Source organism: Tachypleus tridentatus, chromosome 7, assembly GCF_004210375.1.
Source record: "Tachypleus tridentatus isolate NWPU-2018 chromosome 7, ASM421037v1, whole genome shotgun sequence".
Taxonomy (NCBI): Eukaryota; Metazoa; Arthropoda; class Merostomata; order Xiphosura; family Limulidae; genus Tachypleus; species Tachypleus tridentatus.
Genome location: NC_134831.1, coordinates 96,225,386 through 96,251,981, shown reverse-complemented (window position 1 = coordinate 96,251,981; position 26,596 = coordinate 96,225,386). Strand labels below are relative to the sequence as shown.

General features: G+C 34.9%; 1 protein-coding gene across 1 annotated transcript in view; it reads left to right on the top strand.

Moving 5' to 3' along the window:
• The first annotated feature begins 200 nt into the window (after nucleotides 1-200).
• Nucleotides 201-26,596, top strand: part of LOC143256249 (uncharacterized) — a 31,358-nt gene continuing 4,962 nt past the window's right edge. Inside the window, exons 1-6 of the mRNA XM_076513197.1 lie at nucleotides 201-382; nucleotides 10,480-10,813; nucleotides 13,675-13,803; nucleotides 18,034-18,155; nucleotides 19,795-20,715; nucleotides 23,927-24,024. Coding sequence (XP_076369312.1) covers nucleotides 10,489-10,813; nucleotides 13,675-13,803; nucleotides 18,034-18,155; nucleotides 19,795-20,715; nucleotides 23,927-24,024 — 1,595 coding nt within the window. The 5' untranslated portion in view covers nucleotides 201-382; nucleotides 10,480-10,488. The remainder of the gene's footprint in view (nucleotides 383-10,479; nucleotides 10,814-13,674; nucleotides 13,804-18,033; nucleotides 18,156-19,794; nucleotides 20,716-23,926; nucleotides 24,025-26,596) is intronic.

The following is a 26,596-nucleotide window of genomic DNA, read 5'->3' as shown; positions in this document are numbered from 1 at the left end:
CGGTAACAGTTGCCTTCAATACATCATTAGTATTATAACGTTGTTTATAATAACATATGGATGGGTACAGATATACGGGCCACCCTGTATATCTACGTATCGTTTAATTCACACGTCTTGAGAAGTTCCTAGATCTCTCCGCTTGTTGAGTCTCTTGACGTCATTCGCTCGCTTCACCGTGCGGCGCGAGGCATGAAAGCACGACTTCTATTGTCTCACTGTAGATCTCGTCCAAGTAACGGTTATGGTATACATTATTTTGCCCTCGTAATACAATATATCTCTTTTATAGAAGCTTCTAAGCTCGTGTTCCATTGTTATCGTCTGTGTTTTACAGGTTTCATCGAAATGTTAAACTCCGGTTTTTGAAGAATATAAAAAGGTATGTCTTGTTTCGAGAAATAAGAGGAAGTTATTATAGTTTTTGTGCTTACATCTAATTTGCGTTAAGTAACGGGTCGTTAAACTTGAAGTTAGGTTTTAAGAGTTTTCAACATACATATTGAATCTGTAAAACGGTTTTTTATAAGAAATGCCACGTCTTACTTTAAAAGCTCTCTTTGACATGCGAGCTAATTTTGACGCGTAACATAAACAGCAAAACGCCTGTGTATAAAGCTTTACCGGTTAGATGTTCATTTTGAATTTCGCGCAAAGTTACTACAGGGCTATCTGCGCTAGCCGTCCCTAATTTAGCAGTTTAAGACTAGAGGGAAAGCAACTAGTCGTCACCACCCATCGCCAACTTTTGGGATACTCTTTTACCAACGAATAGTGGGATTGACTGATATATAATAACGCCCCCAGATTGCGAGTTGAGCGCTCTAACCACCTGGCCTTGCCAAGCCCAGTCCTTACATTTGTGAAAAAAACAAGATGAACTAGTGTTACACACGTGAACTTTAGTTCGTAATGACGGTGGTATGTTTATTCTAGTTATGATAAAGATATATTTTAATAAGTAACAACAAATCGTATCAGTGGTGTATGTATAGACATTTACCATGTATGGTTTTCGTTTTGCTAGAACGACTTCTCTAGTGTTAACTGCTAACTAACATAAACACCGTATATAAGGTGTTTTATTCTGTTTGTTAACTTGTGAATTTAATTGAGAATAAGAAAATAATCTCTCACTATAACACAGAACTTAACACTATAACACAGATTTTTGTGATGAAAACTTGTCGTTATAAAATTGCATGTTGTGTTTGTAGGTTGTTACCATAACACAGAACTTTACGACGAAACCTTATCAGTATAATATTACATGCTGTGTTTAAAGGTTGTTACCATAACACAGTATTTTGTGATGAAAACTTGCTGATATAACATTACTCAGTGATATTTGGACGACTTTCAACCACAATATTATAAAGACCTCAAGACTTTGTTTCTCGCATCTTTCAATTTGTTTTAATAGCTGTCTTATAGACGTAAGATGAAACGAAACATCTCGTGACTTTCAATTTGTTTTAATAGCTGTCTTATAGACGTAAGATGAAACGAAACATCTGGCATCTTTCAATTTGTTTTAATAGCTGTCTTACAGACGTAAGATGAAACGAAACATCTCGCATCTTTCAACTTGTTTTAATAGCTGTCTTATAGACGTAAGATGAAACGAAACATCTCGTGACTTTCAATTTGTTTTAATAGCTGTCTTATAGACGTAAGATGAAACGAAACATCTCGTGACTTTCAAGTTGTTTTAATAGCTGTCTTATAGACGTAAAATGAAACAGAAACATCTCGTGACTTTCAATTTGTTTTAATAGCTGTCTTATAGACGTAAGATGAAACGAAACATCTCGTGACTTTCAATTTGTTTTAATAGCTGTCTTATAGACGTAAAATGAAACGAAACATCTCGTGACTTTCAATTTGTTTTAATAGCTGTCTTATAGACGTAAGATGAAACGAAACATCTCGTGACTTTCAATTTGTTTTAATAGCTGTCTTATAGACGTAAAATGAAACGAAACATCTCGTGACTTTCAATTTGTTTTAATAGCTGTCTTATAGACGTAAGATGAAACGAAACATCTCGTGACTTTCAATTTGTTTTAATAGCTGTCTTATAGACGTAAGATGAAACGAAACATCTCGCATCTTTCAATTCATTCGTACAACTGATTTATATTTTCAATATTACACCCATCTCGCTAACTCTTAACTTGCTAATATAATTCATATAAACCCATTTATTAGCAGTTAACACACATTTCTTATGGATATAGATTACTATTCGATATCTGCGGTGAGCGAAGAACATATAATTCATTGTGCAGACTTGAGTTCACCACAAAGAAATAAAAATGCCTAAACAACTTGGTTAATCGTACGTGTTAGTTTTAAATTTGGTTTCTGTGTCTCTAGATGTGAATAAGGTAAAAGATATCTTGAAGAATTATATAACAGTTAACACAGAACGCTCAGTTACCAGCTGGTGGTTGATAGGTGGATCCGGAAACACACATCAAGGCTTAAAACAGGTTGCTGGTATAACTCAACCGTTACGACCTTCCATTTCTATTGTTTGCTGGACTGTTGATGCTAAGAGGTCACGGGTTAGGCAGATACGCGTGACTATTGCACGCTTTGTGTGACTTTTATATTTACTTCTGGAGGATAGCCTAGAATACATATTTCAGGTATAGCCTGGAATTATATATATCAGGATTATCCTGGATTATATGTATGTCAGGTATAGTCTGGAATTATATAAATGAGGATTATCTTGGATTATATATATGTCAGGTATAGCCTGGAATTATATACAATAGGAATATCCTGGATTACATATATGTCAGGTATAGTCTGGAATTATATATATATCAGGATCATCCTGGATTACACATATGTCAGGTATAACCTGGAATTATATACAATAGGAACATCCTGGATTACATACATGTCAGGTATAGCCTGGAATTATATATATCAGGATTATCCTGGATTACATATATGTCAGGTATAGCCTGGAAGTATATACAATAGGAATATCCTGGATTACATGTATCGTGAATAGCCTGGATTACATAGCTCAGGAATAGCCTGGATTATATGTATTGGAGTAGCCTAGATTACATCTTGGAAATAGCCTGCAATACATCTCAGGGTATATATTGTATATATCGGGTATAACTTGGAGTTCGTATATGAAAAATTTGTTTGTTTGTTTTGTTATGTACAAAGTTACACAATGGACTATCTGTGAGCTCTTTCTACCACTACCACGGGTACTGAACCCGGTTTCTAGCAGTATTGGTTCGCAGACTGTGGCGCTGGGTAGTTACATTGGAGGTTGCCTGAATTACAAGTAACAGAGAAGATACCCTTAATTACGTGTATTTACATAGCAGGAAAAATCAACACGATTTTTTTAAAACAAATACACTTTTTGTCTCGCCCTAAGATTTGACTTCCATGACAATTTGTGGTTCTTTTACCACATTCTTAAACAATTAACAATGAAGATAGAAAACACTAGTATTAAGATAGTTGTTGTCTGATAAGTACACTTGTAAGGTTTGTATGCTGTTTCACAATGGTAACAGGTTTGTTGTCTGGTAAGTAAGGTTTGACAAATGTTTCACAGTGTTAATAAGATAGTTATTGTCTGATAAGTACACTTGTAAGGTTTGTCTAATGTTTCACAGTATCAATAAGTTCGTTCTTGTCTGATAAGCACTTGTAAGGTTTGACTAGTGTGTCACAGTATCAATAAGTTCGTTCTTGTCTGATAAGTACACTTGTAAGGTTTGTCTAATGTTTCACAGTGTTAATAAGATAGTTATTGTCTGATAAGTACACTTGTAAGGTTTGACTAATGTTTCACAGTATCAATAAGTTCGTTCTTGTCTTATAAGTACACTTGTAAGGTTTTACTAATGTGTCACAGTGTTAATAAGTTCGTTGTTCTCTGATAAGTAAGGTTTGTCTAATGTTTCATAATGTTAATAAGATAGTTATTGTCTGATAAGTACACTTGTAAGGTTTGTCTAATGTTTCACAGTATCAATAAGTTCGTTCTTGTCTGATAAGTACACTTGTAAGGTTTTACTAATGTGTCACAGTGTTAATAAGTTCGTTGTTTTCTGATAAGTAAGGTTTGTCTAATGTTTCACAATGTTAATAAGATAGTTATTGTCTGATAAGTACACTTATAAGGTTTGACTAATGTTTCACAGTATCAATAAGTTCGTTCTTGTCTGATAAGTACACTTGTAAGGTTTCACTAATGTGTCACAGTGTTAATAAGTTCGTTGTTCTCTGATAAGTGAGGTTTGTCTAATGTTTCACAGTGTTAATAAGATAGTTATTGTCTGATAAGTAGACTTGTAAGGTTTGTCTAATGTTTCACAGTGTTAATAAGATAGTTATTGTCTGATAAGTAGACTTGTAATGTTTGTCTAATGTTTCACAGTGTAAACAAAATTGTTGTTCCCTGATAAGTACACTTATAAGGTGTCACTAATGTCTCACAGTGTTAATAAGATAGTTGTTGTCTGATACGTATATTTGTAAGGTTTGATTAATGTTATAAAAGATGATCCAACTGGTTTTGCAATGTCTAGGGTTCATTTAGAGATTTGGTGAAAAAGATATTTCTTTGTAAGTTGTTCATATGACTTTCTGTTTATCGACATGTTTAAATAAAGAAATAATTATCAAACTAAAACAGTATAAGTATCATATATCATTTTAGTTTCAACTCCATCAGTGTCGAACGTTAATATAACTCAGAATGTAAAGTTGCTAATAAATAGACTTTGGCAGAATTTATACCTTATAGTTGCTATGAACCAGACTATTACATAGTTTATAATTACTAAGAACCAGACGATGGCATAGTTTATATACTAGGAATCACACTAAGACATAGTTTAGTCCCTAGCTATTGTATTGAACGTATTTATAAGAAATATACTTATAGCCTCTATTTCTTGTTACGTCAAAATACGAACTTTAAAAATTGATTTTGATGTAACTGTTATGGTGGTGCCGTCTAATGAGAAATACGTTATTATTGTTACGCTGAAAGGAACATAACTGGTTATCTGTGGTATGCCTTACTGCAGGCATCGAACCACGAATGTGATTGTTATAGCTCCATAGACTTACCTCTGAGCCACGGGTAAGGGCAAAAGTCTCACTGTTTGTAATGTTAAGCACAAAACTACACAATGGGCTATCTGTATTGTGCCCAGGGCAAGTATGGAACCCCGATTTTTAGTTTCAGACATCCTCAGAGTGATCAGTGAATCACGGTGGAGGGTACAAACGTTATATTGTTTGTGTTGTTAAGCACATAACTAACTACACAATGTGCTTTCCGTATTATGACTCAACGCAGGTATCGAACCCAGATTTTTAATGTTATTAGTTTTCGTACACATCGCTGAGTTACCAGGAGCCAAAGCAACTTATCCTTTGCACGTATATATGGTTCTGTTACTTTATTGAAGTTCACAGTTTAAAAACTTCACGTTAATGCGATCCTTGAGTCGTCCGGTTTCATTTCACCTTGGCCTAAAAATCTTAACAGCCAAACGTTTGCATTAAAGATAAATTGATATATTTTATTGATTTTTATATAAATTTTAAATTTATTTTCCACTAATCTAAAACACTATCAGTCCACAATACATCCTGTCTTTTGTACCCTGAGAAATATTGGAACTTGTTTTTAAGTTTAGCTATCACGTGATTCTAGATTAAAGAATCATTCGAGAGCCCTCTGTTGTTTCAAATCTACATTTTTATCATGCTAATAAAATGCCGTCGTATATTAGATGTAAACTAGATAAGAACGACCTAATTCACACAATATTGGTTTAGACCTTGACAACGGCCTCCAAAATCACGAAGTTATTTAGTTCTTGTTTTCATGTTACTGGTATTGAGATGAATTAGTATCCATTGTTTTGAGGTTTTTTGTTGTTGTGGTGGTGGGAAGTGACAGAATAATATATCATGAATGTCAACTATGACATCGAGAGATAATATTCGCTGACATCCAACACTGAGAGATTTAATATTCTACATGTATGAGTGAAAGCAAACAAGAATATGATACCTTAACCACACTATGCCTGTCATATCCAGTGCTGACAAAGCCTTTAGTTTAAAATTAGAATTTAATTGGTTATCTAGGATGTGAAGTATAGAAACTATATTTGTATCACCAGTTACACGAACCACTTAAAATAAAGTACATCTCTGAACAAGTCAACCCCCAGAACTGGAACATTACATCTCTAAACACTTCAACCCCAATAACTGGAACATTGCATCCCTAAACACTTCAACCCCCAGAATGAAATATTACATCTCTAAACACTTCAACCCCAATAACTGGAACATTGCATCTCTAAACACTTCAACCCCCAGAATGAAATATTACATCTCTAAACACTTCAACCCCAATAACTGGAACATTGCATCTCTAAACACTTCAACCCCCAGAATAAAATATTACATCTCGAAACACTTCAACCCCTAGGAATGGAACATTACATCTCTAAACAAGGCAACCCCTAGAACTGGAACATTACATCTCTAAACACTTCAACCCCAATAACTGGAACATTGCGTCTCTAAACACTTCAACCCCCAGAATAAAATATTACATCTCTAAACACTTCAACTCCTAGAACTGGAACATTACATCTATAAACAAGTCAACCCCAATAACTGGAACACAACATCTTTAAACAATTCATTCCCCATAACTGGAATATTACATCTCTAAACAAGTCAACCCCTAGAACTGGAACATTGCATCTTGAAACAATTCATTCCCCATAACTGGAACATTACATCTCTAAACAATTCAACCCCAATAACTGGAACATTGCATCTCTAAACAATTCAACCCCAATAACTGGAACATTGCATCTCTAAACAATTCAGTCCCCATAACTGGAACATTGCATCTCTAAACAATTCAACCCCAATAACTGGAACATTGCATCTCTAAACAATTCAGTCCCCATAACTGGAACATTGCATCTCTAAACAATTCAGTCCCAATAACTGGAACATTGCATCTCTAAACAATTTAACTCCTATAACTGGAACATTACATCTCTAAACAAGTCAACTCCCAGAACTGGAGCATAACATCTTTAAGTAACTCAACCCTCAGAACCGGGCTTTACATCTATAAACAATTTAACTCCTAGAACTGGAACATTACATCTATAAACAAGTCAACCCCAATAACTGGAACATAACATCTTTAAACAATTCATTCCCCATAACTGGAATATTACATCTCTAAACAAGTCAACCCCTAGAACTGGAACATTGCATCTTTAAACAATTCATTCCCCATAACTGGAACATTACATCTCTAAACAAGTCAACCCCTAGAACTGGAACATTGCATCTTTAAACAATTCATTCCCCATAACTGGAACATTATATCTCTAAACAATTCAACCCCAATAACTGGAACATTGCATCTCTAAACAATTCAACCCCAATAACTGGAACATTGCATCTCTAAACAATTCAGTCCCCATAACTGGAACATTGCATCTCTAAACAATTCAACCCCAATAACTGGAACATTGCATCTTCAAACATTGCATCTCTAAACAATTCATTCCCCATAACTGGAACATTACATCTCTAAACAATTCAACCCCAATAACTGGAACATTGCATCTTTAAACAATTCATTCCCCATAACTGGAACATTACATCTCTAAACAATTCAACCCCAATAACTGGAACATTGCATCTCTAAACAATTCAACCCCAATAACTGGAACATAACATCTTTAAACAATTCATTCCCCATAACTGGAATATTACATCTCTAAACAAGTCAACCCCTAGAACTGGAACATTGCATCTTTAAACAATTCATTCCCCATAACTGGAACATTACATCTCTAAACAAGTCAACCCCTAGAACTGGAACATTGCATCTCTAAACAATTCAACCCCAATAACTGGAACATTGCGTCTCTATACAATTCAGTCCCCATAACTGGAACATTGCATCTCTAAACAATTCAACCCCAATAAATGGAACATTGCATCTTTAAACAATTCATTCCCCATAACTGGAACATTACATCTCTAAACAATTCAACCCCAATAACTGGAACATTGCATCTCTAAACAATTCAGTCCCCATAACTGGAACATTGCATCTCTAAACAATTCAACCCCAATAACTGGAACATTGCATCTCTAAACAATTCAACCCCAATAACTGGGACATTGCATCTCTAAACAATTCAACCCCAATAGCTGGAACATTACATCTCTAAACAATTCAACCCCAATAACTGGAACATTGCACCTCTAAACAATTTAACCCCAATAACTGGAACATTACATCTCTAAACAAGTCAACACCCAGAACTGGAAAATTACATCTCCAAACAAGTCAACATCGAGAACTGGGGCATTAACTGTCTAAAGAAGACAATGTTCAAAACTGGAGCATTATCTCCAAAATAGTCAATATCCAGAACTGGTGAATTAGTCATCCAAGTGTACCAACTTTCTGAAACGAACACAAAAATACAAACTCCTATAACCCGAGCATTTGACAAGGTGGACCTTTGTTCATCAAGGACAGAGTGGGATAAATCATAAAGTTTTGAAGTGAATTAACCTGCAGAACCTGGGTTGGGATTGTTGGTTAACTAACCTGTTCCAGAACTAGAACACTGTTAGGGATACGTTTTAAAACAGGTAATGATATGTCTGTATATTCAATTACAAAACACTGTCTTACTTATTCGCTAAATAATATAAACAGGTTGAAAGCCTTGAAGATGTAAACAAAATGCATTCAAGATGCAAGAAACTGATTTATATTACATCTGGAGATGTTGAGTCTCTCGTCCTTGGGTTGTGGTAATAAACTCGCTCTGTATATTGTGGGAAAAGTAGCTTATTTCGATTGACAACGTGAATTTTATTTATTTATCTATATGCATATATTATACACACAGTCTTCATATTAATTAGTGTATACTGTAATCTTGTCTTCGTTGTCGCCAGGCAAGCAATCTCTCCAGTTATCTATTTTTATTTTGGTATTATTTAAGTTAAGTATGACAAGAAACCTGTTACAAAATAGGTCAAAATAAAACAATCTACGATATTCTAGCCCCGCTGGTTCACTGATTGCACTCACGTGACCTATCTTTCTGTTCTTTCTTTCACCGCGCCCTCTAGGTTACAGCAGTTAAAACAATAACCTTAGCTGGATCTGTGAAAAATGTTGAGATCACGTGACTCAGAATTTGTTCTACAGAGTATTAAACCTGCCCTTTCATTTCATCTATTTGTACATAATCGCTAAGAAAACTACTAGTTCGAAGTAACGCAGCCCCCGCTAGTACAGCGGTATATCTCCGGATTTACAACGTTAAAATCAGGGGTTCGATTCCCCTCGGTGGGTTCAGGAGATAGTCCGATGTGGCTTTGCTATAAGAAAACACCCACTCGATGTAACGTGTCGTAGTAGAAAAAAGTTACTAGAAAACTGGGGTAAAATATGAGATGCTTAACAAGCCAAGCAAGAGTTAAAACGGAACATTCATTAATACAAAAAACACAACCATTGAAGAAACCAGGTGATATCTCATGATAACGAACTAGCACCTAGGAACAGTTGAAGGGGTTAAACTAGCACATAGTAAACTAGAAACCAGTTGAGGTGTTAAGCTAGCAATTAACAAAATAGAAAACAGTCAAGTTGTTACACTAGTACCTAACAAACCAGATAACAATTGAAGGTGTTAAACTAGCACCTAGCACAATAGAAAACAGATGAAGGTGTTAAACTATCATCTAAAATAGACGACACAGCGAAACTAGTAAGTAGCCAGTTCATGTTACAAGTATGAAAAGTTAACGAAGAGAAAAGGAACAGGTAAGTCTGTGTTATGACTTGCGAACTAACAGCAACTGGTGTTAAAGTATTGGCTGAATGTTGAATATTGTTCCGGTTTATTGTTGAAGTTTAATGTCTTAAAACATATCCTCTTGTTTTGTGTCACTCATGTTCCGAATGATTGGAAATGAATAATTCACTTAACGTAAGGAACGAATTTTGTATTATTGTATTTCATAACAGGGAAACATTCAATGAGTGACAACCTAAGCCTTTCTCCATAGAAACTCCATCAGTTGTAAAGTAAAAACTGAGATTTTGGTGATTAGTACTGGGAAACGTATTACGTATAAAAGAAACTCGCTCGGTTTAACAATAGTGATTTTATTGTTGCTATATCTTCCATACTTGTCGTGTAGTTTTCTATTCCATTGTTATCATGCGGTTTTTGTTTTGTTAAATTACACCATAAAGTTTTCTCACTGGTTTCATATGAAACGTCAATATTAAAGTAGAAACAGTGATAAAAAACGTATCATTGATACTTAAAAATATAGGTAAACATTGTTAGGTAAAACATTTCAAGTGGGACTTTTCTCATTTTGCAGGTATAAAGAATGACATTTATTCAAAGTGCTTTTTGTGCGCTTTTATCTCTGTTGTTCGCTCAACGGTCGTTTGTGATTGGACAAAATTTGAGAAATGACGAATGTCTTATTTCGAATCGACACACGGAGGTGGTGCCAGATGCAGACGTCACCATTGGGGTTCTCTTGAACGTCCATCAACCAGGAAAAGGAATTTATGGCTGCGGTAATACGACACTAGAGGGAGTCGAAACTTACGAAGTGTTGCGATGGGCTGTTTCACTGCTTAACCAACAAGAAAGGGTTATTAACGGGCAGAATATTACGGATACATTTATACCCGGTATTAAAATAGGTCAGTATTTTATATATTTCAAAATATGTTGAGGTATTAAAAAAGAAACTATAGTTTGTTGAAAACAGTTTCCAATTTAAGATAAACAAAACGACACATTAGTAGAGAATATGAAACAACCGTTAAATAGTGGAAGTGTATATACAGTCAAAAAAACAGTTCGAAAGAAGGGGTTACATAGTCAAAACTGATTCTAAAAAAAAAATCATATATTCAAAAACCGATTGAAGAGAAGAGTTCATATAGTCAAAAACTGATCAGAGAAAAATGTCAGTGTCAAAAAGTGATTCGAAAAAAATTCATATAGTCAAAAATCGATCCGAAAGAAGAGTTCATACTCAAAAACCGATCCGAAAAAAATTCATATAGTCAAAAATCGATCCGAAAGAAGAGTTCATATACTCAAAAACCGATCCGAAAAAAATTCATATAGTCGAAAACTGATTCCAAAAAAATTCATATAGTCAAAAATCGATCCGAAAGAAGAGTTCATATAGTCAAAAACCGATCCGAAAAAAAATTTATATAGTCAAAAACCGATCCGAAAAAAATTCATATAGTCAAAAACTGATTCGAAAAATTTCATATAGTCAAAAACTGATTCAAAAAGAAAATTCGTATAGTCAAAAACTGATTCGAAAGAAGAGCTCAAATAGTCAAAAAACTGATTCGAAAGAAATCGTATAGTAAAAACGGATTCGAAATAAGAGGTTATATAGTAAAAACTGATTCGAAAGAAGAGGTTATATAGTCAAAACTGATTCGAAAGAAGAAGGTATATAATCAAAACTAATTCGAAAGAAGAGGTTATATAGTCAAAACTGATTCGAAAGAAGAGGTTATATAGTCAAAAGTGATTCGAAAGAAGATATTATATAGTCAAAACTGATTCGAAAGAAGAGGTTATATAGTAAAAACTGATTCGAAAGAAGAGGTTATATAGTCAAAACTGATTCGAAAGAAGAGGTTATATAGTCAAAACTGATTCGAAAGAAGAGGTTATATAGTCAAAACTGATTCGAAAGAAGAGGTTATATAGTCAAAACTGATTCGAAAGAAGAGATTATATAGTCAAAAGTGATTTGATAGTTAAGACTATGTGGTGTATAAATTGTATGGTTATAGAGAGAGTATGTTGTGGAAATTGGTTTTATAGCAAAGAAAATACAGTCAAAAAGTTATCTAAAAGGGTAAAATATACTAAATCAATTGTTAGTTCATAATTCACGTTTTCAAGACGAGTGCCTCATTAACTACTAAGTTTTCCACCTAATTCTGTTAATTTTAGTTTTGAAGCTAATTCTGTTAAAGTGAAACTTTCATTCTCGTGTTTGTTATTAGCAAATTGTGTCCGAAAGCATTGTCTTCGTCGAGTATTAATTAACTGCTAACAATTAATTAACTGTTAACTATAAAATCAGGCTTTAGTGAGCATGTGGATGTGAAGAGAAATATTTATTGTGTTGGTACGAAGGTTAAAATAATACTAATTTAGTGTAATAATAAAAATAATTAACTAAAGTAAAAAACCCGTAAAATTATTACTGCTCACTAGTTGGTTACCTTTCTTCGGTAGCCAGAAATTAAAAATCAGGACAACAGCACCACACTTACAAACAGGGCTCCATGATTCAGAGGAGGAGAGACTGCGCTAAAACTCCATCTAGCGGTATTATTAAGAGCCAGAAAAGATGGGTTAAAATTTGACAGGGAATGTTTTATTTGTTGCTTGTCATTGAGCCAACAGCTATTATGTCCATTAGATATAATTTATAATTATTCTCTTCTCCACAGATACTGTTTGATAAATCATCATGTTTTATATAAGTTTTGCCAACGACATTTATAAATTATATGGACAAAGACTTCCCCTTTGGTCAAACATACCGACTAGCTCGTTGTCCGCACGATGTTATGATGGTTTAACTTCAGTAAAATGCGCATCATTTGAAGACAGTAGTAGTTTAACAGTAGTTAATGTCAAAATAATTTAATTATACATGATTACAAATTATCTTTCGCACCGTTTTTTGCTAAGGAGCGCTATCTAGTAACACGTTCTATATACTGAAGGACTGCAATGGCAAATGTAGAAAACGTAATAAATTTGGGATAAGGAATACTAAAAATAAAACCGTAAACATCTTTGAAGCATTATTGATAGAAGGAACTCTGATTGTAAATCTAACATAAGGATCCCAGTCTGATCTAAATTCTGACATAAGTAACCCAGTCTGTTCAGGTTTGTGACATAAATAACCCATTCTGATCCAAAATCTAACATAAAGATCCCAGTCTGGTCAATTTTGTGACATAAGGAACACAGTCTGATTTAATTATGACATAAGAAATCCATTCTGATCCTAAATGTAACATAAAACCCAATCGGATCCAAATTCTCACCCAATCTTTTCAGGTTTGTGACATAAGGAACCCGGGTTGATCCAGTTGTATCAGTCTGGTCTAATTTGTGAGATAAAAAAAACTAGTCTGGTCAAATTTATGACATAAGGAACTCAGTTTGATCCAATTGTAACTTACGAAACCCAAACTGATACAAATTTGAAGAGAATGACATGAGATTAATTGTTAGTTCCAGGTTTCGAATATCAAATTTTTTGTGCGATCGAAAAATCGTCGGTTACCAGTTTTTATGTTGGGAATGTGTTCATGGTACCGATTGAACACCAAATATTAGAGTTATAAGCACTCGGTATTATCACTGAGCCACCAGGTGGCTGAGAAATGTGTAATAAAAATAAAAATTAATATATAATATAAATATTCTATGTCATTTCGTAAAAAAAAATCATAAATTTATAAAATTAACATCATTTGCCATTTTATGGATTTTCATATAGGTTTGAAGATTTACGACACTTGTGGCAACCAGGGAGCAGCAGTGTCGCAGCTGACTGAATGGTTTCCAGAAATATTGTCTGACTCAGAATCTTGTTTAGCCAAGTCAAATGCTTCAGACCGGATTCTTGGTAGGATTTCATAACACTAATATTAAGTAATTACAGTTAATTATAAGGAGATGAACTATTTATTAGGAACATTAAACTTGGTTTAGAATATGTTTTGTTATGTCGGACGTAGCATGATGGCTAGTGTGGTGGGCTGTGTATAAGATGGATCACGATGCGATGTATTGTTGTATAAGTATTAAGAATGAAAGACAATCCCGCTATTTGATTGAAAATTAAAAAAGGTCTTATGAAATAATTTCGTGGGAGCCAGTCGTCTAGTGACTAGTTTATTGAACTGCATATGGGAAGGTCCAGTTTTCCTTCACATTATCTCTGAACGCATTCTACTCTTTCTTCTGTGAGTGGATCAAAGGCTGGACAAAGTCTCTATGGAGACGGGCTTACTGCTTTTCCTCTATTGAGATTCGATTTTAGGATAACACTCTAAGTTTACAAAACCTCCTAATGTACTCAGTATAATAAAACAGTACTTGAAGTGCAGCATAATGAGACAGAGTGCCATTTCAATTCTTTTCAGAGGGACCTGGCATGGCCAAGCGTGTTAAGGTGTGCGACTCGTAATCTGAGGGTCGCGGGTTCGCATCCCGGTCGCGCCAAACATGCTCGCCCTTTCAGCCGTGGGGGCGTTATAATGTGACAGTCAATCCCACTATTCGTTGGTAAAAGAGTAGCCCAAGAGTTGGCGGAGGGTGGTGTTGACTAGCTTCCTTCCCTCTAGTCTTACACTGCTAAATTAGGGACGGCTAGCAAAGATAGCCCTCGAGTAGCTTTGTGCGAAATTCAAAAGCAAACAAACAAACAAACTTTTCAGGAGGGCCCCAAACCATTCTGCTATCATTTATTACACTGTAAACTTATCATGAGAGAAAGGCATAACAGACAAGACAAGATTGAAACAAAGTAGAAGACGGACAGATAAATGAGTCCTCTCGCTAGTGGTTCGGTCGGTGTGACCGAGTTCGTGACCAAAAACTAACCATGAGCTTCCACACGATAATCCGTACCACTGCACATATATTTATGCGTAAATTTATTATTTTATTACCATTTGAACAGTGTTTATCTAATAATTTCGCCACACAAGTTTGAAAACACTCGGCGATCGTGCAGTTCACGTTACCATATCGAAGTACGTAAAGCAGGAACTGTTTAAAAATACATCATGGAGAATTTCTATTATTATTTTTTCATTATCACACGTAATGTGACTTGATAAGTTTTAGCTTTTACATTTTCGTTACTTTTATAATAATGAATAAAGAATATACACACAAAAGAAGAAATGTAGTTAATAATTCTCAAACCATCCCTATCCTCTTTTCTCCCACTTCACACCGTGTTTATAATACAATTCAACAAACACTGCTGGAAGTAAAGTAACTAACCTAAACTATCTATACTCATTAACAAACATTACTTTGATATCGTTGTTAGTTTGATGAGTAGACACTTCTCTTGAGTAACTGAGCACAAAAGTATTTATTTATGCTCTGTCCACTACGGGTATCGAAACCCGTTGTCTTGTGTTGTAAATCCACAGACATACCGTTGTACCACTGTTGTTCTATCTGACATACTTATTCCTCTTGGATCTGGAGGGGTTTTTAACGGCTGAGGTATCCCTCCACAACTCTCAGTGCTTGCAATAATACATAATTTTGTATCTCCTCCAATTTAGTTCTCTTACGTTTAGCAGGACATAAATATTTTTTGTTTTCAGATAAACATATTTTAAACGTCAGATCTTACTAAGCTAGATCGTATAAAAATCCAAATAGAGAAACAAATAGTGTTATTTCAGAAGGTGCATCAATTTATATACTCGGGGATTGCACGTGCGCCTCTACGTCACAAACAAACCATGGAGAAAATGGCTGACGAGTCCACATGCCTTTGTAAAACCTGTTCTTCCATATCATTCACAAATATTTTGTTTGTGGCTTGAGTGCGTCTTCGTTTTGTAGGGTTGAGGTACGTCCAATACGGACGCGAGCAGTGCCGTTTGGAGGAGTTCTCCGCGGCTCGATTGAAACTATCTCTACCTATCAGTGAGAACAAAGTTTTTTTATGCTCTTGACGTGGCTCAAAAGATGGCCAATGAAAATATTGATTCTGAAATTCAGCGGTGCTTTGTTGTATAACTGCAAATTAAGTATATACAAGAGGGAATCCTCAATAGTCGCGGCACTTGAAATTATTTTAGGCAGAATTTGAGTAAATTAATCTCTGAATCTTAGGACGAGGTCAAATACATAAACTGAAAGGATTTGGTCTTCTGACTCCAATTCACCAACGACCAGAACACAATTATCCAACGCTCTAAGAAAAAAAAACCGGTTTTCAGAAACCACGACACAATTAGCTCAGACCAGTCCATTGATAAACAAAAGAAACACATGTTTACAGCACCTGTGTGACGGCCATTGGAGAAACAAACAGACTGCATTCTCTTTCTCTTCAGTTTGATGGAAGTCAACTGTCCTATGATCATATCAGGTACAGCTGTAGGCCAAATATTCCATCTTGTTTAATCCTGAAATAAACACTGCACCCACGTCTTAAAGTTTAAATTAATAATGTGTAAACCTAGATGTACATTCATGCGACCCACAGGAATATTCGCTAATCCTCTATGACGTATTGGGTTTTATGCGCGTGAACTCGAGTCGTATTGGTATAGGTCAAGTAGTCCAGGTTTACCGGACCCTCCCGTAATACCTGGACTTGTGACAAACTACTCGGTGTGTTTTCCCTCCTTAATGTGGTACTATATAAGGTTGTTATGTTAAAAGTCTGGTTTCTAGAGTGCATTATAAGCACCAGAAGGGAAGAGTTATAAATCTCAAAAAAAAAATATATTTTTCGCATTTTTACGATAAATTTAGGAAAGTACGAATGTTCTGGCCGATAATTTGTTGGACAAACAAAGTAAGTAGTAGCCACACTAGGTTTGTTATACCAACAAGGCCTTTTGTAGATACCAAGGATCATCAGGTAGGCTAGCATGCAACAGACATTGTCTGGGCTGTATACATATATCACCAGTTTTAATAAACAACACTTATTATGATGTGAATACAATGAAACTGGTGAACTGAAATTATTATTATTATTATTTACACAATATGTAAGTAATTTTAGGTAATAATTAATAAGACATTTATTTTAACACTGTTTTTGTATTCATTTTTTAAATCGGAATTAATTTTACAATTGTTCACAAGTACTGGCAAACCCTGAACCAAGTCTTCTAAACCATATTGTTTGTTTCTTTTTTTTTAAAATTTCGCTCAAAGCTACACGAGCAGTGTAAGACTAGAGAGAAGGCAGCTAGTCATCACCACCCACCGTCAACTCTTGGGCTACTCTTTTACCAACGAATAGTGGGATTTACCTACACGTTATAACGCCTCCACAATTGAAAGGACAAGCGTATTTGGAAAAACAGCGATTTGAGCCCTCAAACCTCACATTACGAGTCGAGCTTCCCTAACCACTTGGCTATGTTGGGACCCCATAGTATCAACGTGAGAAAACCACATTATTAATTCTAAAAACCCGTGAGTGAAATTAAAGGAATATTTGTTAAGACATGTCAAACAAACTCTGTCATATTCCCTGTTATCGTGTAACTGTTATTCTTTAGGTTAAAATACTTACAATAAAATATCAAGTGAAACACTTCTAGTATGCGCAATGTTTTCGTTTCTCTTTGTTTTAGTACAAAGTTACACAATGGGCTATCTGTGCTCTGCCCACCACGGGTATCGAAACCCGGTTTTTAGCGTTGTAAGTCCACAGACATCCCGCTGAGTCACTGGGGGGCACTCACCAGGGGTACACAGGGATTGGATCATTATTTTTCCCCTAACATACCTTTCGCTCTAAAGTGAGGAATACGTTTTTGAGTGTCACGAACCGTGAATCTTCCGAATCACAGTCCGGTCACAATAACTATTATGCCACGCCTGCCATCATATCCAGAAGGAATTCAAAAGCCTCATAATTTGGTTTTACAGTACAAGGAACGAATATAATTATTTCTCGCATTTCGAAAATAAAATATTAATTCTATAATTAATTCTATTTTATAGAAACTGATTTCACGTGATAATATTTCTATCTTATCTTAGTATCTAATGACAATTCATTATCCACAAGCCGTTCCTCAATATAGATTACCATTAACAACAAATTACAGGGACTATTTCGCACTTTTATTCGTAGGTTTAATCGATACGACGAGGTTAACAAGTCTGCCTCACGTGATTGGTTCTCTTCATGATTACGCAATACCCATAATTCCATTAGATTTCCGCTCAGCGATTTCTCCGGATCATCTTGCAATGGTTCGTAATTCTTTATGAAAAACAAACAAATTGTTCTCAGAAATATTGTATGTCAAGGAATTATAAATGTATATTTGACTTCCAAATGAATAGCTAATTTTTAGTTAACGAACTCGTTTATGAATAAAAAAAAATATATATCATGTCACTCTTAGAATGTTTATTGCCAAAAACATATTAAAAATCTAATTCGAAAGGTTTTATATTTTACTAGTCTCGTTATGAGCTACCATATGTCTCTCTGATATTTCTTATTTTCGGTTCTGTTAGTAGATAGTTTACTAAAGTAGTCACACACTAGTAGCCACATGTTAGATGTCATACGCTAGTAGTCACATGTTAGATGTCACACACTGGTATCCACATGTTAGATGTCACACACTGGTATCCACATGCTAGGTGTCATACATTGGTATCCACATGCTAGGTGTCATACATTGGTATTCACATGTTAGATGTTACACACTGGTATCCACATGTTAGATGTCACACACTGGTATCCACATGTTAGATGTCACACACTGGTATCCACATGTTAGATGTCACACACTGGTATCCACATGCTAGGTGTCATAACTACTAACCACATACTGAATGTCATACACCAGGAGCCACATATAATTGTTAATTGTACAGTACCCAAGTTTGAAGGGATACGTGCAATAAGATTTATGATTTTGTCTTATTTTAAGTGTAAATAATGCCCGTACATATAAGGTCTGTGGTTTTATGGTATCTTAAGTTTAAAGAATATCCGTACATATATAAGGTTTGTAGTTTTATCCTATCTTAAGTATGAATAATATCCGTACATATATAAGGTTTGTAGTTTTATCCTATCTTAAGTGTGAATAATATCCGTCATATATAAGGTTTGTAGTTTTATCCTATCTTAAGTGTGAATAATATCTGCACATATATAAGGTTTGTAGTTTTATCCTATCTTAAGTGTGAATAATATCCGTACATATACAAGGTTTGTAGTTTTATCTTAAGTGTGAATAATATCCGTACATATATAAGGTTTGTAGTTTTATCCTATCTTAAGTGTGAATAATATCCGTACATATATAAGGTTTGTAGTTTTATCTTAAGTGTGAATAATATCCGTACATATATAAGGTTTGAAGTTTTATCTTAAGTGTGAATAATATCCGTACATATACAAGGTTTGTAGTTTTATCCTATCTTAAGTGTGAATAATATCCGTACATATATAAGGTTTGTAGTTTTATCTTAAGTGTGAATAATATTCGTACATATATAAGGTTTGTAGTTTTATCTTAAGTGTGAATAATATTCGTACATATATAAGGTTTGTAGTTTTATCCTATCTTAATTATGAATAATATCCGTACATATATAAGGTTTGTAGTTTTATTCTATATTAAGTGTGAATAATATCCGTACATATATAAGGTTTGTAGTTTTATCTTAAGTGTGAATAATATCAGTACATATATAAAGTTTGTAGTTTTATCTTACTTTAATGTAAACACTAGTCTCACCATCTCATTGTTTGAGCTTTTTATTCTAAACGAAATTTTAGTAAGTTTAAAAGTTTCACGTGAGCTGGTTTTGATATCACTTTCTTTTTGCGGCTGTTGTTTAAAATGACCGACTTTGTCAATTGTTTTAGACCATAGCAGAAGTCGCCCTCGACATGGAATGGAATAAAATTGCTGTCTTACATACGAGCGACAAGCACAGTATTCGCTTAACTGAAACACTTGGTCATCTGGCTGCGATTGGAAACCTGTGTATTGTTAAAGTAAAAAGCATCCAATGGAAAGAAGATGAAGGTATTCTGTCCGGGAGAAAACTGTATGGTAAGCTACTGAACAGCCTCGCCGTTGAGTTGGAAGATAAAACTCCAGTTATTGTGATTGGATATGGACTTATTATACAACGATTCATCCAGGCGATGGCTGAAAACCTACAAATGGTGGCAAGGTTTCAGTGGATCTTTTCTTGGATTCCAGATATGGATTCTCTCACCAGCTTAGCAAATGCATTGAACGAAAGAAATATCTTCTCTGTCGCTGTCTATCCGCAAGCTGTCCGTCAGCTGGAGAATTATTGGGCCGAGCTACAGGATTTGGGTTCCACAACTCTGCAGGAAAACCGCTGGTTTCTAGAGTACATTATGAGTAGCAAAAATTGCAGTGTTAGAGGTCTAGAAGGGTTACAGTTTAAAAATCTTCCAGTTTGTTCTAATCACCGTCTTTTAGTGTCTCCTGGACAGGTATTGTTAAGAACATCACGAGCTATTCCAAGCATTCACGCGCTCTTTACTTATGCCCACGCGCTTCGTAAAGCTTGGGAAATCAAGTGTTCTGGACGCCCTGGTGCTTGTTCGTCTTTCCAACAGATGTCAGGACGAGAATTTATGTGGCAGTACTTGAAGCCTTTAGAATTTACTCTTAGAGCCAATAACAGGAGTCCTCCTGAAGTAAGCGGCCAGAAATTTAGAGGAAGTCAACTGGGAAGAGTGGATAATATACATTTAGGTTTAACATTGTACACATTTAATAAAACAGTGGGAGTAGAACCTCGACAGGTACGTTTTCCACAATATTACAGGAATATTAGTTATGGCCGGTAACTAGGTGGACGTTCAGAACTCTGGTTAGGTAGCGAACTCAATGTTTGTGTCCCACCCTCGTCAGATGGATGGAGATAAAAACGGCCAAGACAGGTGCTGATTTTTACCTCTTTCACTTCCTGGAATTTTCTTAAAATAAAACATTAAAATAGATTCTTTTTATTTTGTTTACTTTGTCTTTTAAAGGGAAATTTCTCCCAACCTCCTGTTTAAAAAACAAACAAACAAGCAAAAATCAAAAACAAGTGAAATTAATAAATGCCAAAAAGATTCCTTTTACCAATTGGGTTTGAGAGAATAATTTTCATTAACGTGAAACGCATTTCTGAAAATTAGGAAATAAATAAACAAATATTTTACAGTTAACCTTAATGCAAGAACAGAAATAATAAAAATGTCGCTGGAGTTCTAAGAATGTCGACATAGTTACCAGTTCAACTGAAATATCTGTTGGTATGATATGAAGTGACTGTTCAACAGAACAGTGGGGGTTAAATGTGATTCATCCAGTCCTAAAGCTGTAAATGTGTAATCTTCTCGTTGGATAAAATGTTTTTTTTTTTCTATTCCTAGTACTTTTAATCCCAATCTAACCCTAATACTTTACCTCCCATTCTAACACTAACACTCTTATTATCGTTCTAACCCTAAGACATTTAATATTATTCTAACCTAAACACTTTTAATATTATTCTGATACTAATACCTTGCATATCATTCTAACTCTAAAACATTTAACATTGTTCTAACCCTAATACCTTTAATTCCACTCTAACCCTAACACTGTTAATATCGTTTTAATCCGAACATATTTAATCTCATTCTAACACTAACACTCTTATTATCGTTCTAACCCTAAGGCATTTAATATCATTCTAACCTTAACACTTTTAATATTATTCTGATACCAATACCTGTCATATCATATTAACCCTAAAACATTTGACATTGTTCTAACCCTAATACCTTTAATTCCACTCTAACCCTAACACTGTTAATATCGTTTTAATCCTAACATATGTAATCCCATTCTAACACTAACACTCTTATTATCGTTCTAACCCTAAGGCATTTAATATCATTCTAACCTTAACACTTTTAATATTATTCTGATACTAATACCTGTCATATCATTCTAACCCTAAAACATTTGACATTGTTCTAACCCTAATACCTTTAATTCCACTCTAACCCTAACACTGTTAATATCGTTTTAATCCTAACATGCTTAATCCCATTCTAACACTAACACTCTTATTATCGTTCTAACCCTAAGGCATTTAATATCATTCTAACCTTAACACTTTTAATATTATTCTGATACTAATACCTGTCATATCATTCTAACCCTAAAACATTTGACATTGTTCTAACCCTAATACCTTTAATCCCACTCTAACACTAACACTGTTAATATCGTTTTAATCCTAACACATGTAATCCCATTCTAACACTAACACTCTTATTATCGTTCTAACCCTAAGACATGTAGTATCATTTTAATCTTAACACCTTTAATATTGTCCTGATTTTAATACCTTTCATATCATTCTAACCCTAAAGCATTTAACATCGTTCTAATTCTAACACCTTGAATATCATTTATTTTAAAAACAGAAAAATCTTCAAATTGAATTTCGATAAATTCTACTTTATTCATCGTTTAGAAATGTTCCAGTAAAGATATGGAAACGTCATATTTCTGTATGCATGTATGTGTTTCTGTTTATATGAGAGGGGGGGGAGATAATTACAGTTCTTAAGGAAAAGTTCTGGTACCTAAACAAGTGCCAAAACCTTTTGATAAACAAATAACTTTATTTATAATGTTTTATATTCAATGCAGTGGTAATGCACATTGAGAAAAGTGTTTATATATTTAATGCAAGCGAATTAAGTTCTGGAAGACACGAAGCAAGATTTATTTAAAATGTCCTTTTTACTTCCAGAACGATCCTAAAATATCCTTAAAACGATTAGCATTAGTTTATATTTAATGGCCAAATATTACTTTTAGTGGATACTCGCTCTTTTATTTTAATGGTTTTCACCACTCACACCACTGTAAAGTAGTGTGTTGTTGTCAATCAGTAAGTAAACACTAAAATGACGTCACATAAGGGACGTTTAACATTGCAATTTGTACTCTCTTGACGTCAGTAAAACGTGCGCATATCATGAATCACGAGAAGAATCATGTAACTTATAATATAGTATGACATGTGAACTTTAAAAGCAACAAGTAAAAATATTTGTTACCCCTCATTTTGGTTTTTGTTTACTCTTGAAATAAAACATCTTCGGGGACCATGCGAAAGTACACCTTGTTTTGGAAGTTTCTACGACTATTTATGATTCATTGTGGCCAGTTACACATCACAGAGGACTGGCCACTTGATCCGATTAACAGTAAGAAAATATTAGCTCGTACATAACAAAAGTCAAATAATGTTTAACTCTGAAATTATTTGTTTTCTTTTTGAATTTCACGCAAAGCTACGCGAGGGCTATATGCGCTAGCCGTCCCTGATTTAGCATTGTAAGTCTAAAGGGAAGGCAGCTAGTCATCACCACTCACCGCCAACTCTTGGGCTACTCTTTTACCAACGAATAGTGGGATTGACCATCACATTATAAGTTGTCATTCGAGCCTCGAGCAAATGATTTTCAAATTAAGACTGATATTGTGATGTAGGTAACTGATCTACCGTTATCATAAAATCATTAAGACAGTTAGGCTTGAAGCAGCGGTAAAAAGTAACACATTCAAATCAACACGTTGTATGTTTGGATATAGATGTACTCAGAATGTGAGTTTCTTCAAAACTGAGGCCTTAATTTCTTACTTCACTAGAGATATTTTCCTTATGGGTTTTATTCTTTAACATAATTTTTAATTCTTAAGAAAGCAATCAATAACTGGTACAACAAGTGTATGTATTTGTAAGGCAGTTTGTGGTGCCGTCAGAGATTAACACCTGTTACGCATGCTCAATATATGCTAACTCCTATCACGCACGCGCAGCAAAGGTTAACTCCCGTCACGCATGCTCGCTAGATGCTAACTCCTATCGCGCATGCTTATTATTTCAATAAATGATATGTTTGTGTTTTTTTCACCTCAAAGTATTACCTTCAAACATTCTTTATTTTTTCTTTCATGCAGTTAGTGTTTTACGACAGCGTTCGATCTCACGTTGTTGACAGTCATTTTGAATATTATCCCTCAACGTGTTCAACAAGTGGATGTACGTACTGTGTAAAGTAAGTCGGTGTCTCGTGACTTGGAGTGTTATAACAACTGTATGAGTTTGGTGAATTTAAAACGATTTGTGTTCCTCATCAATCATAATTACCACAGACATCCGCAAGGAAGAACTTGCTTCCCCGGATTATCTCATTAAAGTAAATTTAAAGAAATATGTATGATAAATATTTCTATTTTGTATCTCAGAGTAAATTGTCTGGGAGGGGGAATCGTTGGAAACAAAGCGTTCAACATATGATACTAAATTAACTTGACAAAAACACGTAAGCGAAATCTCTAGTAAAATCTGGCGAAGAGTAGACAACGTTCGAGGTCTGTCTGGGGTTAATACAGGAGCAACACAAAAACATATATTAACAATATACAAACTGTACATCAGACAAGTTACAGGACATGATCCCAGCAAGAATCAATGTAGATATTAACAATATACAAACTACATCAACATACAGAGTTCCTACATCAACATACAGAGTTCCTACATCAACAGAAAGAGTTCCTACATCAACATACAGAGTCTTTACATCAACATAAAGAGTTCCTACATCAACATAAAGAGTCCCTACATCAACAGAAAGAGTTCCAACATCAACATACAGAGTCCTTACATCAACATAAAGAGTTCCAACATCAACATACAGAGTCCCTACATCAACAGAAAGAGTTCCAACATCAACATACAGAGTCCCTACATCAACAGAAAGAGTCCCTACATCAACATAAAGAGTTCCTACATCAACATACAGAGTTCCTACATCAACATAAAGAGTTCCTACATCAACATAAAGAGTTCCTACATCAACAGAAAGAGTTCCAACATCAACATACAGAGTCCCTACATCAACAGAAAGAGTTCCAACATCAACATACAGAGTCCCTACATCAACAGAAAGAGTTCCTACATCAACATAAAGAGTCCCTACATCAACAGAAAGAGTTCCAACATCAACATACAGAGTCCCTACATCAACATAAAGAGTTCCAACATCAACATACAGAGTCCCTACATCAACAGAAAGAGTTCCAACATCAACATACAGAGTTCTAACATCAACATAAAGAGTTCCTACATCAACATACAGAGTTCCTACATCAACATAAAGAGTTTCTACATCAACATAAAGAGTTCCTACATCAACAGAAAGAGTTCCAACATCAACATACAGAGTCTCTACATCAACATAAAGAGTTCCTACATCAACAGAAAGAGTTACAACATCAACAGAAAGAGTCCCTACATCAACAGAAAGAGTTCCAACATCAACATACAGAGTCTCTACATCAACATAAAGAGTTCCTACATCAACATAAAGAGTTCCTACATCAACAGAAAGAGTTCCAACATCAACAGAAAGAGTCCCTACATCAACAGAAAGAGTCCCTACATCAACATAAAGAGTTCCTACATCAACATAAAGAGTTCCTACATCAACAGAAAGAGTTCCTACATCACCATAAAGAGTTCCTACATCAACATAAAGAGTTTGAACATCAACATACAGAGTCCCTACATCAACAGAAAGAGTTCCAACATCAACATACAGAGTCCCTACATCAACATAAAGAGTTCCAACATCAACATACAGAGTCCCTACATCAACAGAAAGAGTTCCAACATCAACATAAAGAGTTCCTACATCAACATAAAGAGTTCCAACATCAACATAAAGAGTTCCAACATCAACATAGAGAGTCCCTACATCAACAGAAAGAGTTTCAACATCAACATACAGAGTCCCTACATCAACAGAAAGAGTTCCAACATCAACATACAGAGTTCCTACATCAACATAAAGAGTTCCAACATCAACATAGAGTTCCAACATCAACATAGAGAGTCCCTACATCAACAGAAAGAGTTTCAACATCAACATACAGAGTCCCTACATCAACAGAAAGAGTTCCAACATCAACATACAGAGTCTCTACATCAACAGAAAGAGTTCCAACATCAACATACAGAGTCCCTACATCAACAGAAAGAGTTCCTACATCAACATAAAGAGTCCCTACATCAACAGAAAGAGTTCCAACATCAACATACAGAGTCCCTACATCAACATAAAGAGTTCCAACATCAACATACAGAGTCCCTACATCAACAGAAAGAGTTCCAACATCAACATACAGAGTTCTAACATCAACATAAAGAGTTCCTACATCAACATACAGAGTTCCTACATCAACATAAAGAGTTTCTACATCAACATAAAGAGTTCCTACATCAACAGAAAGAGTTCCAACATCAACATACAGAGTCTCTACATCAACATAAAGAGTTCCTACATCAACAGAAAGAGTTACAACATCAACAGAAAGAGTCCCTACATCAACAGAAAGAGTTCCAACATCAACATACAGAGTCTCTACATCAACATAAAGAGTTCCTACATCAACATAAAGAGTTCCTACATCAACAGAAAGAGTTCCAACATCAACAGAAAGAGTCCCTACATCAACAGAAAGAGTCCCTACATCAACATAAAGAGTTCCTACATCAACATAAAGAGTTCCTACATCAACAGAAAGAGTTCCTACATCACCATAAAGAGTTCCTACATCAACATA